Genomic DNA, 17,864 nt, shown 5'->3' on the forward strand with positions numbered 1-17,864 from the left:
GGGTTCCTTAGAAACCTGACCCGGAACCTGCACCTGCAGCAGAAGGGTTCAGCAGTCTCCTCTGTACAAAGCCAGGATATTGCCCCCATCCTTAGAGATGCAACTTCCCTTCTCCCCTACCAAACTGGTATGCGCTACTTGCCAACTTCACTCTAGTAAGGGGGCATAGGCTGCCTAGCAATTGCATGCTGGCAGAGGGGCTCAGAAACTTAATCATGCAAATAACCAAGTTTGTACAGCAAGAGGGCCGCATGTGCAAATCCTCACAAGCAGGTATGTAAAGGGTTAACACCTGTACCATCTACCACCAGTAGGTAGTCCCCCAAGTTTGTAGCACCCTTGCGCGAACTATGCAGGAACCATGACCAATGTGGGAGATGGTCTTTCCCCATCTACCTCCTCCCTTACACCCACACAGGTGGGGGTAACCCCTTTTCCCCCTAATCTAATACAAGTAGGAAGTAAGCAGGCCAGTTTACACCTATTGGTATCTCAGCAGCTAAAGGGTTCGTGTAGTGCACCTGTCTTAAGGGGAACGTGGTATTGCCATTAACCTTGCTTTTACACCAATACTTCCAAAGTTAAAACAACCCCTGTTGGAAGAACAGCAACTGAACTACAGCCACCTTTTGGTGGCTACTAAAAGCCTATACATGCTGTCTGTCTATCACAGGAGAACTGTTGTAGATTAGATTTGTTCTTGGCTGGATTAGCAATACTGCTCATGTCAGAAGAAGAAAGCCATATTAAGTCATGTGGCAAGTTGTATTTATTACAAACATGAATCATTTTACATAAAAAAAAATATCTGTTTCAGTTTAACATTACATGGGAGAAGCAGCTAGTCAGGTGTTCCAGAGGAACTTCTGAATTGAGTCACTAGGTTTGAGGGTTCTTTGATTCCATCTTCAAGCATATGAAAGGCAGCAACAGCTCCTCATTCCCCACAAAGAGGTCAAATGGCCTCACCCTCATGTTCCAGAATGGCAAGGGTATCAGCAGGGTTGAGGCTCAGACTGGAAGGTAAGAGTAATTGAGAGTTTACAATGACATTATGAGTGACACCTTGGGAAAGTGCAACGCTAAATCACATGCTTGGGGGATACTCAGAGGGGCTGGTACCCCTCCAACTTCTTCCTCCTCCAGATGTAGAGGGCCACAGCAACTGCAACAATGAGGACCAGCAAGAGGAGGAGGAGGAGGATACCCAAGATCAGGGCCAAGTTGCTACTTCCTTGGTCCACAGGACAGGGGTCCGCTGCAGGGAGAACAAACATTAGTGCTCTCTTGTCACAGAGATGTTGGCTCCCAAGTCCCCCGAACATGCTGTGACCAGTTTAAGGTCAACAAAAACTGGGCCACAATGTCAGCAGTGACCTACCAGGACCAAAGGCAGGTCCTGTGAAGTCCAATGCCTGAATCCTTTGTTGGAAGACTTCCAGGGAAAGTTTCCGGCCCATTGAGACGGACTGCTGGTTACAGGCATACGAGTGGCACAGCTGGGCACTGAAGAGCTGTACAGATTCATTCTTGGCTGTGTAAGTTCTCTTTTTAGGGTCTGTAAGGCAGAAAAAGCCACCTCTGCATTTTAACCTGCTTGCACAGGAATTTGTAACCAGAGCGAGTCAGTCTCATGAATGAGATCAGAAGTTACTCAATGAGTGACAGAATAGATTTAAGCACATGTTGAGACATTTTAAATTAGAAAACTGCACTTCCAGGAACAGTCCTAGGAGACCTTACCTGCATTTGGAAATGAGTAGGTCACAAAAAAGGCAATAGTGCTCACATACACAGTGTTGGTGGTGGTGTTCTGGAACACATTGAAAGAACCAAAATCCAGTTACTTCAATGCAAGTTAACGGCATATATTAAACCACCTCAAATTTTACATCACCCCCTTCCCCACGGGCACAAACCTTCTGAAAACGAAAGAATATAACCCCTTCGTCAAACTTGAGGTGGAGTGTTGCTGTGGTCTCACCACAGCCTCCCACAGCAACTGTGCGGGAAGGCTGGATTGTGAAGATTCCCTCAGACTGAAAGTGAGAGAAGGAAGCAGCAAGGTCTGACAGAGGCAGCATCTTCACATACAGGATCAACGGTATCTTACCATTATGTAAAAAGGTGTTCTGAACACCTCTATGTTAACCAAGAGGAGTTGAGCATGGTGGTCCTTATAGCTTGTAGGATAAGCATTTTCATCATGAATACTAAGTGTTATCAAATCACTCAAGGTTTTGCAGCAATCTTTTCAGCTAGAAAAGATTAGGAAATTACTACAAAGAAACCAAGGACCAGTTCAATATGAAGCAAAATGGGTGCCTGGGTCCCCCAGAGGAGGGCCTTTACATACCTCATTCTTGAAAATGGTGCGGTAGGTCACCCTTATTTGTAGGGCCATCTCTGCCTTGACACACAATATGCCACCTTTCCTCTCAATGGTGTAGTTGCCCACCACCAGCTCGGGTGGTGTCGGGCCAGCAGCTGGGGTGGTGGTAGCCATAGTGGAATAAGCAGTCTTTGTGATGCTAGGTGCCCGTGTACCAGTGGTAAACCCAGTTATGGTGGTAGCATGACCTTCTGTAAGGATTGTGGAAGCAGTCTCTGCTGTAGAAGACAGCACCTTTGATGGGGTTGTCTCCATGGGAGTTGACTTTGTAGGGAGGGCCTCAGTCACCACAGCGGTGGTTGAAGCATTCATGGTTGTAGGTACCTCTGTTAGGGTGGTAGATGATGCACTAGCGAATGCCCCTGCGGTGACCGTGGAAGCCATTTGGCTCGTCTCCGTAGTTGTAGAAGCCAACTCCTCCCAAGGGTAGGGAAATTTTGAGGAGACTGGCCCCTCCATGGTAGAGGTACTCTCTTCAGTGGTAGAAGACCATTCTTCCCAAGTGTAGCCCATCTTTGTTGCAGATGTTTGCTCCTCTGAACCAGAGGCAGTTTCCACAGTAGAGGAAGCAAAGTCTTTCCAATTGTAAGCGCCATCTTCCATTGTTGAAGAAAGATCTGATACAGTGGTCGTCTTCATAGTAGACGCCGTTTCAGGGATAGACGTGACACCCCCAAAAACTGGCCTGTGACCATATGGCAAGGTATACAGGTATGGTGCAGTTGTTGGCATTGTGAGACGTATAGCTGTTCTCTTCTGAGAGAGAGAGATGGCTGGAGGGAGAAACAGTGGGATCTGTTTAGTCATAGTTCTGACCCAGAGTATAGCCAAGCATTAGCTAGAGCGCTAATCACCATACTAAAAAGGTGAATCTTGAAATAGCTCGTAGTGTTAGAGCTGCCTTCAGGTCCAAATCCTGCTTTTAGCTGTACCAGTACCTTCATATAAGGGACATACCCTTAATTGTGCCAGTAGAAGGTACCCAGCTGTATAGATGGGTAAATTTGAACATTGCAAGTTGGAGAAACTGCTAGATGAGCACATATGGTTGCCAGGTCACATGGTGGTATGAGGCTTTAAACTTTGCCAGTTTGACTCCAGGCAGTCACAGCTGGCTAGCTGTCTTACTAGAACTATCCCACACATTGATTTGTATGTTTGAAATTACTAGTCACAAAAAACCTATTCCATTAGAGGCCTGGTCACAGTTTGATGTATTTGGAAGGTAAATACATGTCATTGTTAAATGGTGACTTGTGGCTCAGAAATGCTACTTCCCCCCCTTAGGGGGGGGGGTTACCTCATGAGCCAATTCAGAAACAAGTTATACAAGGCAAGCCTGTATCTGCACAGGCAATTACCATTACCTGTGTCATACTAGACTCATTAGACATGAGCAGCTATAAGGTTGAGCTTCCAACTGCTACCAAATGGTGGCATTTAGTACCATTTCACCAGGTGAATACCACTTCTAGCCAAATTTGCACAAGATCATACAATTAAGTGCAATACTTAATCCCTGTAATAGGGAAAAGCCAAGAACTGTGGTAGTCAAAGTTCTACTTCTTAAGGTAGTGCTTAATGGTTGCATCAAGTTGTGACTCAGAATTTGACCATCCCTCCTCCCCAGTCAAAGATCAAACCTGAATCCAGCCCACTTCAGAAATACCATTTACTATACACCATCCACCACAAAATTATAGTGAACTGCAAGGCCATGATACTTGGCATTCTGAGAATGAAGATATTTCAAAAAACTCTTTAATGGTTAAAGCAAGCTCCTATTGAATGCACTGGTGTTCTTGAGACAAAGTGAACAAACGCTCACCTATGACCAAGGACAGGGCCAAAGCCATTGTGAGCAGACGCAGCCTGGTTCTCCTCATGGTGACCATGGGTCCTCCAAACAAGACACTGATGATGTCCATCAAGGGCCTCAAATCAGCATTAAGTACTCCAGGGACCGACCCCGCTCACTGCATACAAAACACAAGGGAGCAGCTGCACCAGTCAACCTGCTCCTCACCACGGGCTGCTTCCCGTACACTAGACAGTTGTCAGTCATTCATCCCGCGCGGCCTTTTAACTGATCGCTGGCTCGTGAAGGACGCACGCGACGGGGGCGTTCCGTTACGGAGGGACCCGCCCACAACATCTAAATATGGTCAATCCAGGGCGGCGCTCATTAACGGAGGACAAAGTCTCAATTTACGGTATTTAGCCTAGGGAACTGAAATCCCAGGGTAAAAACTGCTAATTGACTATAGGATAGATTAAGTGGACCGACGCAAATTGTATCATGAGTCGTGTAATATTTATTCTGTTTATCAGTTTTATTGGAAATTTTGTCTTTTTTACTTGCATTAATTTTAATAAAGATGGAAAAATCAGATATTATTATTATTATTATTATTATTATTATTATTATTATTTACAGCGGTCATTAAAAAATAGAAAGCTAGCTCAAACATTTAAATTAACCGGCTTTCGCAGATTCACGCTCGCTGTATAGTTTATACTAGCCAAAATACGTGCGGATAAATGTTTCAAAAGTTTCGAAAATTTAATTTGGTTGCCATTTAAAGACTTAATTCTGTCGATCGATGCGACATGATTTTTTGACGCTTATAATTATTTACAGCAATAGCCACACAACTTATATATATATGGAAATATGGTATTCCATTGCTCGTAGCGAATATAGTCAGAGCTGGAGTCTGAGAAGAGCGTTTTAAAGTATGGACATAGATAGACCCTCACTTCGTCATTCTCTAAATTTACTGGAATCCTCTGCTGTAGTATTGCCTGTGCAGCAAGGGACTGCCCTGAACTACTTAGTTATAGTTACACGGCTGTATAAATGAGCAATTAATTGGAATTAGCTCGGTATACAAACATACCATTGTGTTTGTAAATCGCTAAGTTAGAGGAGAAAATCGTCAGCTAAATGAATGCAATTTGAGATGATGCGGTTCTGATAACTTACATTTGTTCATTTAAGATAATGATCCCTTTCCCCCCCCCCCCGCGCCCCGTCAAAGCGACTTACAGTATTACGGTTACACTTATTTACCAGTTTAATACGGGTGACTAATTTTTATTGCAGCAGGAGTTAGGAAAGTACCTTGCTCGAGTACTACAGTCGTGGTACAGAGTCAGAATCTGAGAGAGGAATCGAACCTACAACTTTCGGCTCTAGAGGCAGTAACTTTAACCACGATGCTAGCAGCTGTCTCGAGAACGTCCTCTTAAGATGATATACAAATTTGGAATGTTACATTTAGACAGTAGGAAGCAAAAAAATCAAGTTAGCCACGTTTACAGTTGCTCGGCTATTGGCGAATGTGACATGAGCGTGAAAACTACAAATCCCACAATTACCATGTCTTTGACTGTATTACACGTTAAACCCTGAGACAGTTGAAAAGCGTCATAACAGCGCGACAGACGGACAGGGAGCAGTGTGGCAAGACGCTTAACAGAGGCAGGGGGTGATGTGAATATTATTGGTTTACAGCCGCTGACATTCAGAAATAAACATGTGATGCTGATAAATAACTGAGGCGTAACTTGTCACATGCTGTAAATGTAGTAGGCCGCTGTTATATACATTCGTGTGGATAACGAGCTAAAGAAGAGCAAGAGAGGCTGCTACTACTACTAGACTAGACTAGGCGGAGGTCTCTTGAGCCGCACGCGAGTCTCGTCTCGGTGAAACGAGTCAGGACATGTCATCATCGTGACATGGACTCCAGCGTGGCCTTCCTCAAGTACGAGCTGGTCTCCACCATCGAGCAAACGGTGCGCTGCGTCGTGGTCGTGAAGACCGTGCCTCGGGCGGGGGACGCCGGCACGGGACACGGGTGGTGGCGCACGTGGCCAAGCTGAAGCTGCAGGCGATGTGTCACGGACGTGTTTTGTAGAAGAGTGTCTGCCCCATGCTAAGTTGATCGAGGATTTACATCGTTTGATTTCGTAGGACACTGACTGACTGTTTCTGCGTTGTTGTGTGTTATGCTGTGTATAATGTATGTTTTCAACCAAAAAAAGTGTTGTCTTGTAATGTTTAGACTTTGGTGACGGAGATCTACAGTAGCATGACGATGATGACCTTGACTTTCAACGGCTGTCCTATTAGCCCATTATAATAATAACAATTATTTCCATAATTACCCAACTTTTGGTCATCACGCCTAAGGCAGAGCGCCCATCAGTGGTACAGCATCGGTCGTCCGGTACCGCTGCCAAACCTTTTCTTATTTGGGTTTCGCTCTTGTTTGTCAGTCCGGCGGTGACTGCCTTTTGTTTACGATTCCCTTCAAGTGACTTATCTAAAATTTCCAGCAAGCAAAAAAGTAAGTGTTGTGGTGGTAGAGAAAAGTATAACTAAAACAGAGAAGCAGATCTGGAAATGCAAGTGAAAACAATAAAATGCATGGCATGAAAATACAATTATAATACTGCATTAAATTTACATTGTAGCATGAATAATATGTGAAATTAGTGAAAAAAACAAAGCCCTGTTATACAGTGTAACACCTGAGCATGTTGATTGTTTATATTGTAGACACTCATAGTTTATACAGTACAGTTACAGTTCAGAGTCACCCTGTAAGGAGGGAGGGCAAGTCCTACGCCACGTCTCACCCGAATCTGGTTCCTCAGCTGCTCGGCCTCCTGCCGCAGCTGCTCCAGTTCGCTCATCGTGCACCGGGTTGGGAAAGAGGCAACCTGGGGGGTCAAGAGGGACGCGCAGGCGGTCATCACACCACCCACTTGTTCCTCTTTCAAAACGGTATAACATTAGACAGAAATGTGTGTCCGACATGACAGCAGGGGGCGATTTCTGATTTCAGTGGTCACCCCCAGCCCACGGATCAGTAAGTCAATGGGACAGGGGCTCGCAGATCTAAACAACGGGTAAACGATAATGTATCAGCAGGGCTACACTTCCAAAGCCAGGTGTCTCATGGGGGCGTCACCCAAAAGACAATTCGGGCCCAAATGTCTTCCCCGAGGCCCAACATCGCTTGCGTTCCCGTCCTCTCCAACAAAGCGTCATATAACACTTTGTGCTTGAGGAAGGCATTTGCGTAAGCGTCTGCCAGACGGGAACAGTGCTGCACGAAAAAGAGGCAATCCAATTTTAAGGGGAGGTCAGGGACCGCCCCCCCCCTTCCGCCCATGTGCTTCCCTAGGTACATCACCTCCCTCCTCACAAACTCATGCTTCCCAACCCATACCAAGCCGAACACGTCTTTCACAAACCCTTTCCTTAAATTGCGAGGCGTGGGGTAGACATGAGCCAAATAAAGTAAGGACAAGGACCTTGCCTTCCACAGCCCCATCTTCCGCCTAGCTATCGCAAGACGCTCCTCCCAGTTGACCCGGGCCGCTCCTTTTGAAAGAAAACTCACACCCGGCACAAAGTGAGAGACCACCAAAGGTGTCTTTTCGCGCTCCCCAGAATCCGAAGTACTTTACCTCTGTCTTCCTGAGGTTGAGCGCCGAACCCGAGGCCCTACCGAACGTCTGAGTCAGGCGCAACGCCTGGGCGAGTGAGCGGTCGGAACATGCAAACAGGACTGTGTCACCTGCGTACTGGGCCAACTTAACAGTCCTACCCCCGCCTCCCGGAATGAGCAACCCATCTATTCCCGGGTGGGCCCGAATTGCTGCCGCCAACGGCTCCACGTACAAGACGTAGAGGAGGGGAGACAGCGGACACCCCTGTCTGACCCCACTCGTCTGGGGCAACCACTCCCCGAGAGAGCCGCTGATAAGAACCCGGCGACCAACCTCGTTATAGAGTGTTCGGACCCACCCGAGAAAGGTGGGGCCCAATCCCAACCTGCCCAAAACGTTAAACATGAAAGTATGGTCCACCCGATCAAACGCCTTCTCCCGGTCCAGGCTGACCAGCGCTAGGGGAATTCTTCGGTCCTCCACCCAGGCGATCGCGTCTCTAATGAGATGTAAATTCCAGACTGCCGAGCGCCCGGGAACCCCGCACGTCTGGTCTTCGTGGACCAGGAGAGGGTCATAACCTTCCTCAGACGCTGGGTTAGGATTTTAGCGATTAGCTTTACGTCAACACAGAGCATGGTCAGGGGCCTCCAGTTGCTCAGATCGGCTCTATCGCCTTTCTTATGCAACGAGGATAATACCCCCGACCTCATGCTGTCCGTTAGCTTACCTCGGGTCAGTACTTCTTCCACAACCTCAAGGAAGACAGGGCCCAGGACATCCCAAAATGTGGAATAAAATTCCACCGGCAGGCCGTCCAAGCCTGGGACTTTCCTCCGGTTCATTCTGGAGAGCGCCTCAGACAGTTCCCCCAGAGTGATGGGTGCCTCTGGGCAAGCCCGGGAATCGGAATCGGCCGGGGGGGGTCGGCTGCAAATGCTGTGAAAAAGAATCCCCTGTGACAGGGTCAGTTTCCCTTACCTTAAAAAGACTTTCGTAAAACTCTGTAGCAACCTCAGTCATCCGGGCCGTATCCTTGACCAGCTCTCCTTGCCTAGTTCGCAAAGAAGTAAGACCCATGTCATGTTGAAAGCCCCTCGTTTTATTAAAGGAAAAGGAGGAACATTTTTCGTCTTCCTCCGGTTCTCTTATTCGGGCTCTTGCAAATCTTCTCCATTATTGTGGTGGGCATAGAGCTTTCCCAACCTTTTCTCCACTTTCCGCATAGCTCTGCGAGATCGAGCCTTCCTACGAACACAATACTGCCTAGTAATGGTTCGCACCTTCGTTTTGGTGGCTTCCCACCAATCCGAGGCAGAGCCGCAGAAAGATTTAAGCTCCTGCCATACCTTAAAATGCTCATGAAAAAGGTCCCTGTACTCTTTCTCCTTCAAAACATCCACGTCCAGTTTCCAATACCCAGGACCGTGCAACGGGGCCTCTGCGGAAGCCGTAGCCTCTACCACCAAATGATCCGTCGGCCAGTGAGGAGAGAGATGAACCCGTTTAAAAACAACAGAGTCGGAAGCTAAAATATAATCCAGGCGACTTTGTGCTCCTCTACTATTAGACCAGGTAATGCCCGGATGACTGGGGTTGCATAGTTTAAAACCATCGGGAAGGCCAAATCTGAGCATAAAATTCTTAAAATGTTTGATGCTAACATCCTCTTTACCCTCCAGATATATATTAAAATCCCCACCGATTATTAAATGTCTGTTGCAGACACAAAAGGGGGCCAACTCTTCTAAAAGAGATACGCGGGATGCGGCCTCTACCGGAGCATAGACGCACATCGCACGGATGCGCTGTTCCCTCCAGGTGGCGTCCACTCCCAATACTCTACCCTGTAGGACAGTAAACGTGCTTGCATTCTCAAAGCTTCGTTCACCAAAGAGAATGCCAACACCTGTTGAGTGGACGCCACCCACACTCCAGCATGATCTACCTCTTCTCCAACCCGAAGAGAAAGCGGCCACACCCCGCTGGTCTCGAAGGTGGACTTCCTGTAAAAAACATAACTGGAAGGCAGAGGATGCAAGCCTGTCAGACACTGCTGCTCTTTTCAAGACATTCTTCAGTCCTCTGACGTTTAAGGTTAAAATTCTGAAATCAGCCATAAAAGGGGCGAATTAAATAAATTAACCAACCATAAGAAGAAGCTTTTTGCCGCAGCTGGGCCTGGCTGCTTCCACAGTTGAGGTTTTGAACAGGGTCCATTCAGACTGCACGCCCCCTACCTCCTCCGGGACATGGGAGAAGTTCTCACGGTGGCGGGAGTTAAAATCGTTCCGGATAGGGTCCTTTGACAGTTGTTTCCGGCACACCCTCACTATGCGCTTGGGTCTACCGGGTCTGTCCGTTAGTTTTATCCCGCCATCTGATCCAGCTCACCACCAGATGGTGATCGGTTGGCAGCTCAGCACCTCTCTTTACCCAAGCGTCCAGAATATGTGGCCTCAAGTCAGATGAAACGACTACAGAGTCAATTGGTCCAAGGAGCTCTGGTATCAAGTACACTCGTGAGCATCGTTGGGTTCAAACACGGTGTTTGTTATGGCTAGCACAGAAATCCAATAACATTTCACCATTCGGGTTTAGATCGGGCAAGCTGTTCTTCTAAGGTCACTGCCAACGTGAGCGTGGAAGTCCCCCAGGACGACTATGGAGTCTGTAGGCGGGGCCCTGTCCAGAACCCTACCCACTCTCTCCAAGAAGATCCGAATACTCTGAACTGCTGTTTGGTGCATAAGCACACACAACAGTCAGTTTTCCTCTCCTGCGATCTTCTTAAGTTGCATTGAGGCGACTCTCTCGTCCGCTGGGACAAACGCCAACTGTATGGCAGCCAGCCAGGGGCTTGTGAGCATCCCCGCACCCGCCCGGCGCCTCTCAACCTGTGCAACTCCTGAGTAGGAGAGAGACCACCCCCTGTCAAGGAGTTTGGTTCCAGAGACAACACTGTGAGTGGAGGTGAGCCCAACTATATCCAGTTGGTATTTCTCAACCTCCCGCACCAGTTCCGGATCCTTTCACCCCAGTGAAGTTACATTCCGCGTGCCAAGAGCAAGTTTCTGCCGCAAGGATCCGTGACACCACGCGCCACCCTCCCCCCCTCCTTCTGCCTGAAAGGCATTGCACCCCCTGTGTTGAAGCTTGCTGGTGGTGGGCCCACGTGACCGCCCATGTTGCTTTTTCGGGCTGAGCCCAGCTGGGTTACGTGGGCTGCTCGGCCACCAAGCGCTCACCTAGGAACGCTACCCCCAGGCCTGGCTCCAGGGGTAGGTCCTGGTGACCCTATTCTGGGCAGGGTAAACGTTGTTTTCTTTTTTCACGGGGATTTTTTGATCGTGTTGGTCTTGATCTTCACTCCAGACGTGTTCGCCATAGGAGACGCTACCATGCTCCCGGTGATATAGCTCTGGAGATCCCTAGATCGCACAAGCCCTTCCGCCACAAGAAGGCCCCGATCCAGGAAGGGTCAGTGGTTCCACTCTGTTTTTTACTGGAATGCGGACAACTGTACAAAATTACAAAATACCCACTTCCATGTGATACAGGAGGAAAAAGCTGGAGAGAAATGAATCAAAGCAGCATGGAAAATATTTCTGTTTTCCTGTACCTGGAGTTCGGCGCGTCAATGGAGAGACACAGCTACGAATTATTGTGAATTATCGATGGAGCGCCCGCTCTTCAGCACGACCGTGTGCGTTTGTGTGTCACACCAACTGGAGGAGAAATGTTGTGTAACTGCACTTCATGTGTTATTGCAGAAATGGGAAACACTCAGCAGAGAGCAGCGTAGGCTGCTGGGTTTGATGGCCCGCAATCACCTTACAAAATAATCACTATAACCATCATCATCAGCAGCGAGAGAATCTCTCACACACACACACACACACACACACAACCTGTTTGCGGACGGAGGGCGATCCGTGCGGCTTAATTTAGGGTAAGAGGTGACGGAAGAGAGAAGCATGAGGCCGGCTATTTTTACTGTAAGGGTTAGTTTGTACTCTGCTGAAGTCACACAGCCTTCGGGTGCTCAGATGGTCCCCAGCACTGTCTCACACATCTACTGTTTCTGCATGTGCAAATCCCCACACAGTGAAAGAAACTGGTCTCACAAGCAGGTCTGTATTGCATGGGGAGGGAGTTTGGCTGGTCGAAGATACAGGAGGGTGAGATCACAAGGCAGCACATCCATCCCTGGACAGAAGCAGAGGACCGTCTGCGAACGGGAGGAGCTCGGACACATTTGGCTTGTCTAGTGACAAGGTCTATTATCCTCCCTTTTTTTTTTTTTTGAAGGGGGGACTTTGAGGTCAGGGTTCCTTAGAAACCTGACCCGGAACCTGCACCTGCAGCAGAAGGGTTCAGCAGTCTCCTCTGTACAAAGCCAGGATATTGCCCCCATCCTTAGAGATGCAACTTCCCTTCTCCCCTACCAAACTGGTATGCGCTACTTGCCAACTTCACTCTAGTAAGGGGGCATAGGCTGCCTAGCAATTGCATGCTGGCAGAGGGGCTCAGAAACTTAATCATGCAAATAACCAAGTTTGTACAGCAAGAGGGCCGCATGTGCAAATCCTCACAAGCAGGTATGTAAAGGGTTAACACCTGTACCATCTACCACCAGTAGGTAGTCCCCCAAGTTTGTAGCACCCTTGCGCGAACTATGCAGGAACCATGACCAATGTGGGAGATGGTCTTTCCCCATCTACCTCCTCCCTTACACCCACACAGGTGGGGGTAACCCCTTTTCCCCCTAATCTAATACAAGTAGGAAGTAAGCAGGCCAGTTTACACCTATTGGTATCTCAGCAGCTAAAGGGTTCGTGTAGTGCACCTGTCTTAAGGGGAACGTGGTATTGCCATTAACCTTGCTTTTACACCAATACTTCCAAAGTTAAAACAACCCCTGTTGGAAGAACAGCAACTGAACTACAGCCACCTTTTGGTGGCTACTAAAAGCCTATACATGCTGTCTGTCTATCACAGGAGAACTGTTGTAGATTAGATTTGTTCTTGGCTGGATTAGCAATACTGCTCATGTCAGAAGAAGAAAGCCATATTAAGTCATGTGGCAAGTTGTATTTATTACAAACATGAATCATTTTACATAAAAAAAATATCTGTTTCAGTTTAACATTACATGGGAGAAGCAGCTAGTCAGGTGTTCCAGAGGAACTTCTGAATTGAGTCACTAGGTTTGAGGGTTCTTTGATTCCATCTTCAAGCATATGAAAGGCAGCAACAGCTCCTCATTCCCCACAAAGAGGTCAAATGGCCTCACCCTCATGTTCCAGAATGGCAAGGGTATCAGCAGGGTTGAGGCTCAGACTGGAAGGTAAGAGTAATTGAGAGTTTACAATGACATTATGAGTGACACCTTGGGAAAGTGCAACGCTAAATCACATGCTTGGGGGATACTCAGAGGGGCTGGTACCCCTCCAACTTCTTCCTCCTCCAGATGTAGAGGGCCACAGCAACTGCAACAATGAGGACCAGCAAGAGGAGGAGGAGGAGGATACCCAAGATCAGGGCCAAGTTGCTACTTCCTTGGTCCACAGGACAGGGGTCCGCTGCAGGGAGAACAAACATTAGTGCTCTCTTGTCACAGAGATGTTGGCTCCCAAGTCCCCCGAACATGCTGTGACCAGTTTAAGGTCAACAAAAACTGGGCCACAATGTCAGCAGTGACCTACCAGGACCAAAGGCAGGTCCTGTGAAGTCCAATGCCTGAATCCTTTGTTGGAAGACTTCCAGGGAAAGTTTCCGGCCCATTGAGACGGACTGCTGGTTACAGGCATACGAGTGGCACAGCTGGGCACTGAAGAGCTGTACAGATTCATTCTTGGCTGTGTAAGTTCTCTTTTTAGGGTCTGTAAGGCAGAAAAAGCCACCTCTGCATTTTAACCTGCTTGCACAGGAATTTGTAACCAGAGCGAGTCAGTCTCATGAATGAGATCAGAAGTTACTCAATGAGTGACAGAATAGATTTAAGCACATGTTGAGACATTTTAAATTAGAAAACTGCACTTCCAGGAACAGTCCTAGGAGACCTTACCTGCATTTGGAAATGAGTAGGTCACAAAAAAGGCAATAGTGCTCACATACACAGTGTTGGTGGTGGTGTTCTGGAACACATTGAAAGAACCAAAATCCAGTTACTTCAATGCAAGTTAACGGCATATATTAAACCACCTCAAATTTTACATCACCCCCTTCCCCACGGGCACAAACCTTCTGAAAACGAAAGAATATAACCCCTTCGTCAAACTTGAGGTGGAGTGTTGCTGTGGTCTCACCACAGCCTCCCACAGCAACTGTGCGGGAAGGCTGGATTGTGAAGATTCCCTCAGACTGAAAGTGAGAGAAGGAAGCAGCAAGGTCTGACAGAGGCAGCATCTTCACATACAGGATCAACGGTATCTTACCATTATGTAAAAAGGTGTTCTGAACACCTCTATGTTAACCAAGAGGAGTTGAGCATGGTGGTCCTTATAGCTTGTAGGATAAGCATTTTCATCATGAATACTAAGTGTTATCAAATCACTCAAGGTTTTGCAGCAATCTTTTCAGCTAGAAAAGATTAGGAAATTACTACAAAGAAACCAAGGACCAGTTCAATATGAAGCAAAATGGGTGCCTGGGTCCCCCAGAGGAGGGCCTTTACATACCTCATTCTTGAAAATGGTGCGGTAGGTCACCCTTATTTGTAGGGCCATCTCTGCCTTGACACACAATATGCCACCTTTCCTCTCAATGGTGTAGTTGCCCACCACCAGCTCGGGTGGTGTCGGGCCAGCAGCTGGGGTGGTGGTAGCCATAGTGGAATAAGCAGTCTTTGTGATGCTAGGTGCCCGTGTACCAGTGGTAAACCCAGTTATGGTGGTAGCATGACCTTCTGTAAGGATTGTGGAAGCAGTCTCTGCTGTAGAAGACAGCACCTTTGATGGGGTTGTCTCCATGGGAGTTGACTTTGTAGGGAGGGCCTCAGTCACCACAGCGGTGGTTGAAGCATTCATGGTTGTAGGTACCTCTGTTAGGGTGGTAGATGATGCACTAGCGAATGCCCCTGCGGTGACCGTGGAAGCCATTTGGCTCGTCTCCGTAGTTGTAGAAGCCAACTCCTCCCAAGGGTAGGGAAATTTTGAGGAGACTGGCCCCTCCATGGTAGAGGTACTCTCTTCAGTGGTAGAAGACCATTCTTCCCAAGTGTAGCCCATCTTTGTTGCAGATGTTTGCTCCTCTGAACCAGAGGCAGTTTCCACAGTAGAGGAAGCAAAGTCTTTCCAATTGTAAGCGCCATCTTCCATTGTTGAAGAAAGATCTGATACAGTGGTCGTCTTCATAGTAGACGCCTGTTTCAGGGATAGACGTGACACCCCCAAAAACTGGCCTGTGACCATATGGCAAGGTATACAGGTATGGTGCAGTTGTTGGCATTGTGAGACGTATAGCTGTTCTCTTCTGAGAGAGAGAGATGGCTGGAGGGAGAAACAGTGGGATCTGTTTAGTCATAGTTCTGACCCAGAGTATAGCCAAGCATTAGCTAGAGCGCTAATCACCATACTAAAAAGGTGAATCTTGAAATAGCTCGTAGTGTTAGAGCTGCCTTCAGGTCCAAATCCTGCTTTTAGCTGTACCAGTACCTTCATATAAGGGACATACCCTTAATTGTGCCAGTAGAAGGTACCCAGCTGTATAGATGGGTAAATTTGAACATTGCAAGTTGGAGAAACTGCTAGATGAGCACATATGGTTGCCAGGTTCCTTCACCAGGTCACATGGTGGTATGAGGCTTTAAACTTTGCCAGTTTGACTCCAGGCAGTCACAGCTGGCTAGCTGTCTTACTAGAACTATCCCACACATTGATTTGTATGTTTGAAATTACTAGTCACAAAAAACCTATTCCATTAGAGGCCTGGTCACAGTTTGATGTATTTGGAAGGTAAATACATGTCATTGTTAAATGGTGACTTGTGGCTCAGAAATGCTACTTCCCCCCCTTGGGGGGGGGGGGGTTACCTCATGAGCCAATTCAGAAACAAGTTATACAAGGCAAGCCTGTATCTGCACAGGCAATTACCATTACCTGTGTCATACTAGACTCATTAGACATGAGCAGCTATAAGGTTGAGCTTCCAACTGCTACCAAATGGTGGCATTTAGTACCATTTCACCAGGTGAATACCACTTCTAGCCAAATTTGCACAAGATCATACAATTAAGTGCAATACTTAATCCCTGTAATAGGGAAAAGCCAAGAACTGTGGTAGTCAAAGTTCTACTTCTTAAGGTAGTGCTTAATGGTTGCATCAAGTTGTGACTCAGAATTTGACCATCCCTCCTCCCCAGTCAAAGATCAAACCTGAATCCAGCCCACTTCAGAAATACCATTTACTATACACCATCCACCACAAAATTATAGTGAACTGCAAGGCCATGATACTTGGCATTCTGAGAATGAAGATATTTCAAAAAACTCTTTAATGGTTAAAGCAAGCTCCTATTGAATGCACTGGTGTTCTTGAGACAAAGTGAGAAAACGCTCACCTATGACCAAGGACAGGGCCAAAGCCATTGTGAGCAGACGCAGCCTGGTTCTCCTCATGGTGACCATGGGTCCTCCAAACAAGACACTGATGATGTCCATCAAGGGCCTCAAATCAGCATTAAGTACTCCAGGGACCGACCCCGCTCACTGCATACAAAACACAAGGGAGCAGCTGCACCAGTCAACCTGCTCCTCACCACGGGCTGCTTCCCGTACACTAGACAGTTGTCAGTCATTCATCCCGCGCGGCCTTTTAACTGATCGCTGGCTCGTGAAGGACGCACGCGACGGGGGCGTTCCGTTACGGAGGGACCCGCCCACAACATCTAAATATGGTCAATCCAGGGCGGCGCTCATTAACGGAGGACAAAGTCTCAATTTACGGTATTTAGCCTAGGGAACTGAAATCCCAGGGTAAAAACTGCTAATTGACTATAGGATAGATTAAGTGGACCGACGCAAATTGTATCATGAGTCGTGTAATATTTATTCTGTTTATCAGTTTTATTGGAAATTTTGTCTTTTTTACTTGCATTAATTTTAATAAAGATGGAAAAATCAGATATTATTATTATTATTATTATTATTATTATTATTTACAGCGGTCATTAAAAAATAGAAAGCTAGCTCAAACATTTAAATTAACCGGCTTTCGCAGATTCACGCTCGCTGTATAGTTTATACTAGCCAAAATACGTGCGGATAAATGTTTCAAAAGTTTCGAAAATTTAATTTGGTTGCCATTTAAAGACTTAATTCTGTCGATCGATGCGACATGATTTTTTGACGCTTATAATTATTTACAGCAATAGCCACACAACTTATATATATATGGAAATATGGTATTCCATTGCTCGTAGCGAATATAGTCAGAGCTGGAGTCTGAGAAGAGCGTTTTAAAGTATGGACATAGATAGACCCTCACTTCGTCATTCTCTAAATTTACTGGAATCCTCTGCTGTAGTATTGCCTGTGCAGCAAGGGACTGCCCTGAACTACTTAGTTATAGTTACACGGCTGTATAAATGAGCAATTAATTGGAATTAGCTCGGTATACAAACATACCATTGTGTTTGTAAATCGCTAAGTTAGAGGAGAAAATCGTCAGCTAAATGAATGCAATTTGAGATGATGCGGTTCTGATAACTTACATTTGTTCATTTAAGATAATGATCCCTTTCCCCCCCCCCCGCGCCCCGTCAAAGCGACTTACAGTATTACGGTTACACTTATTTACCCGTTTAATACGGGTGACTAATTTTTATTGCAGCAGGAGTTAGGAAAGTACCTTGCTCGAGTACTACAGTCGTGGTACAGAGTCAGAATCTGAGAGAGGAATCGAACCTACAACTTTCGGCTCTAGAGGCAGTAACTTTAACCACGATGCTAGCAGCTGTCTCGAGAACGTCCTCTTAAGATGATATACAAATTTGGAATGTTAC

At 46.9% G+C, this 17,864-nt stretch overlaps 2 protein-coding genes across 2 annotated transcripts; both read right to left on the reverse strand.

Moving 5' to 3' along the window:
- Positions 1–753: 753 nt before the first annotated feature.
- Positions 754–4,480, reverse strand: LOC114909297 (macrosialin-like). The gene is made up of 7 exons (XM_029247518.1): positions 4,221–4,480; positions 2,357–3,165; positions 1,920–2,039; positions 1,744–1,813; positions 1,382–1,558; positions 1,123–1,258; positions 754–1,016 (listed from the first exon to the last, which is right to left on the reverse strand). The coding sequence occupies exons 1-7, from the start codon at positions 4,318–4,320 to the stop codon at positions 956–958; spliced, it is 1,473 nt and encodes a 490-aa protein (XP_029103351.1). The 5' UTR covers positions 4,321–4,480; the 3' UTR covers positions 754–955.
- Positions 4,481–12,916: 8,436 nt separating this feature from the next.
- On the reverse strand, positions 12,917–16,671 carry LOC114909294 (macrosialin-like). The gene is made up of 7 exons (XM_029247510.1): positions 16,422–16,671; positions 14,542–15,351; positions 14,105–14,224; positions 13,929–13,998; positions 13,567–13,743; positions 13,308–13,443; positions 12,917–13,201 (listed from the first exon to the last, which is right to left on the reverse strand). The coding sequence occupies exons 2-7, from the start codon at positions 15,271–15,273 to the stop codon at positions 13,141–13,143; spliced, it is 1,296 nt and encodes a 431-aa protein (XP_029103343.1). The 5' UTR covers positions 15,274–15,351; positions 16,422–16,671; the 3' UTR covers positions 12,917–13,140.
- Between the last annotated feature and the right edge of the window lie 1,193 nt (positions 16,672–17,864).

This window comes from Scleropages formosus, chromosome 21 (genome assembly GCF_900964775.1).
Source record: "Scleropages formosus chromosome 21, fSclFor1.1, whole genome shotgun sequence".
Classification (NCBI taxonomy): domain Eukaryota; kingdom Metazoa; phylum Chordata; class Actinopteri; order Osteoglossiformes; family Osteoglossidae; genus Scleropages; species Scleropages formosus.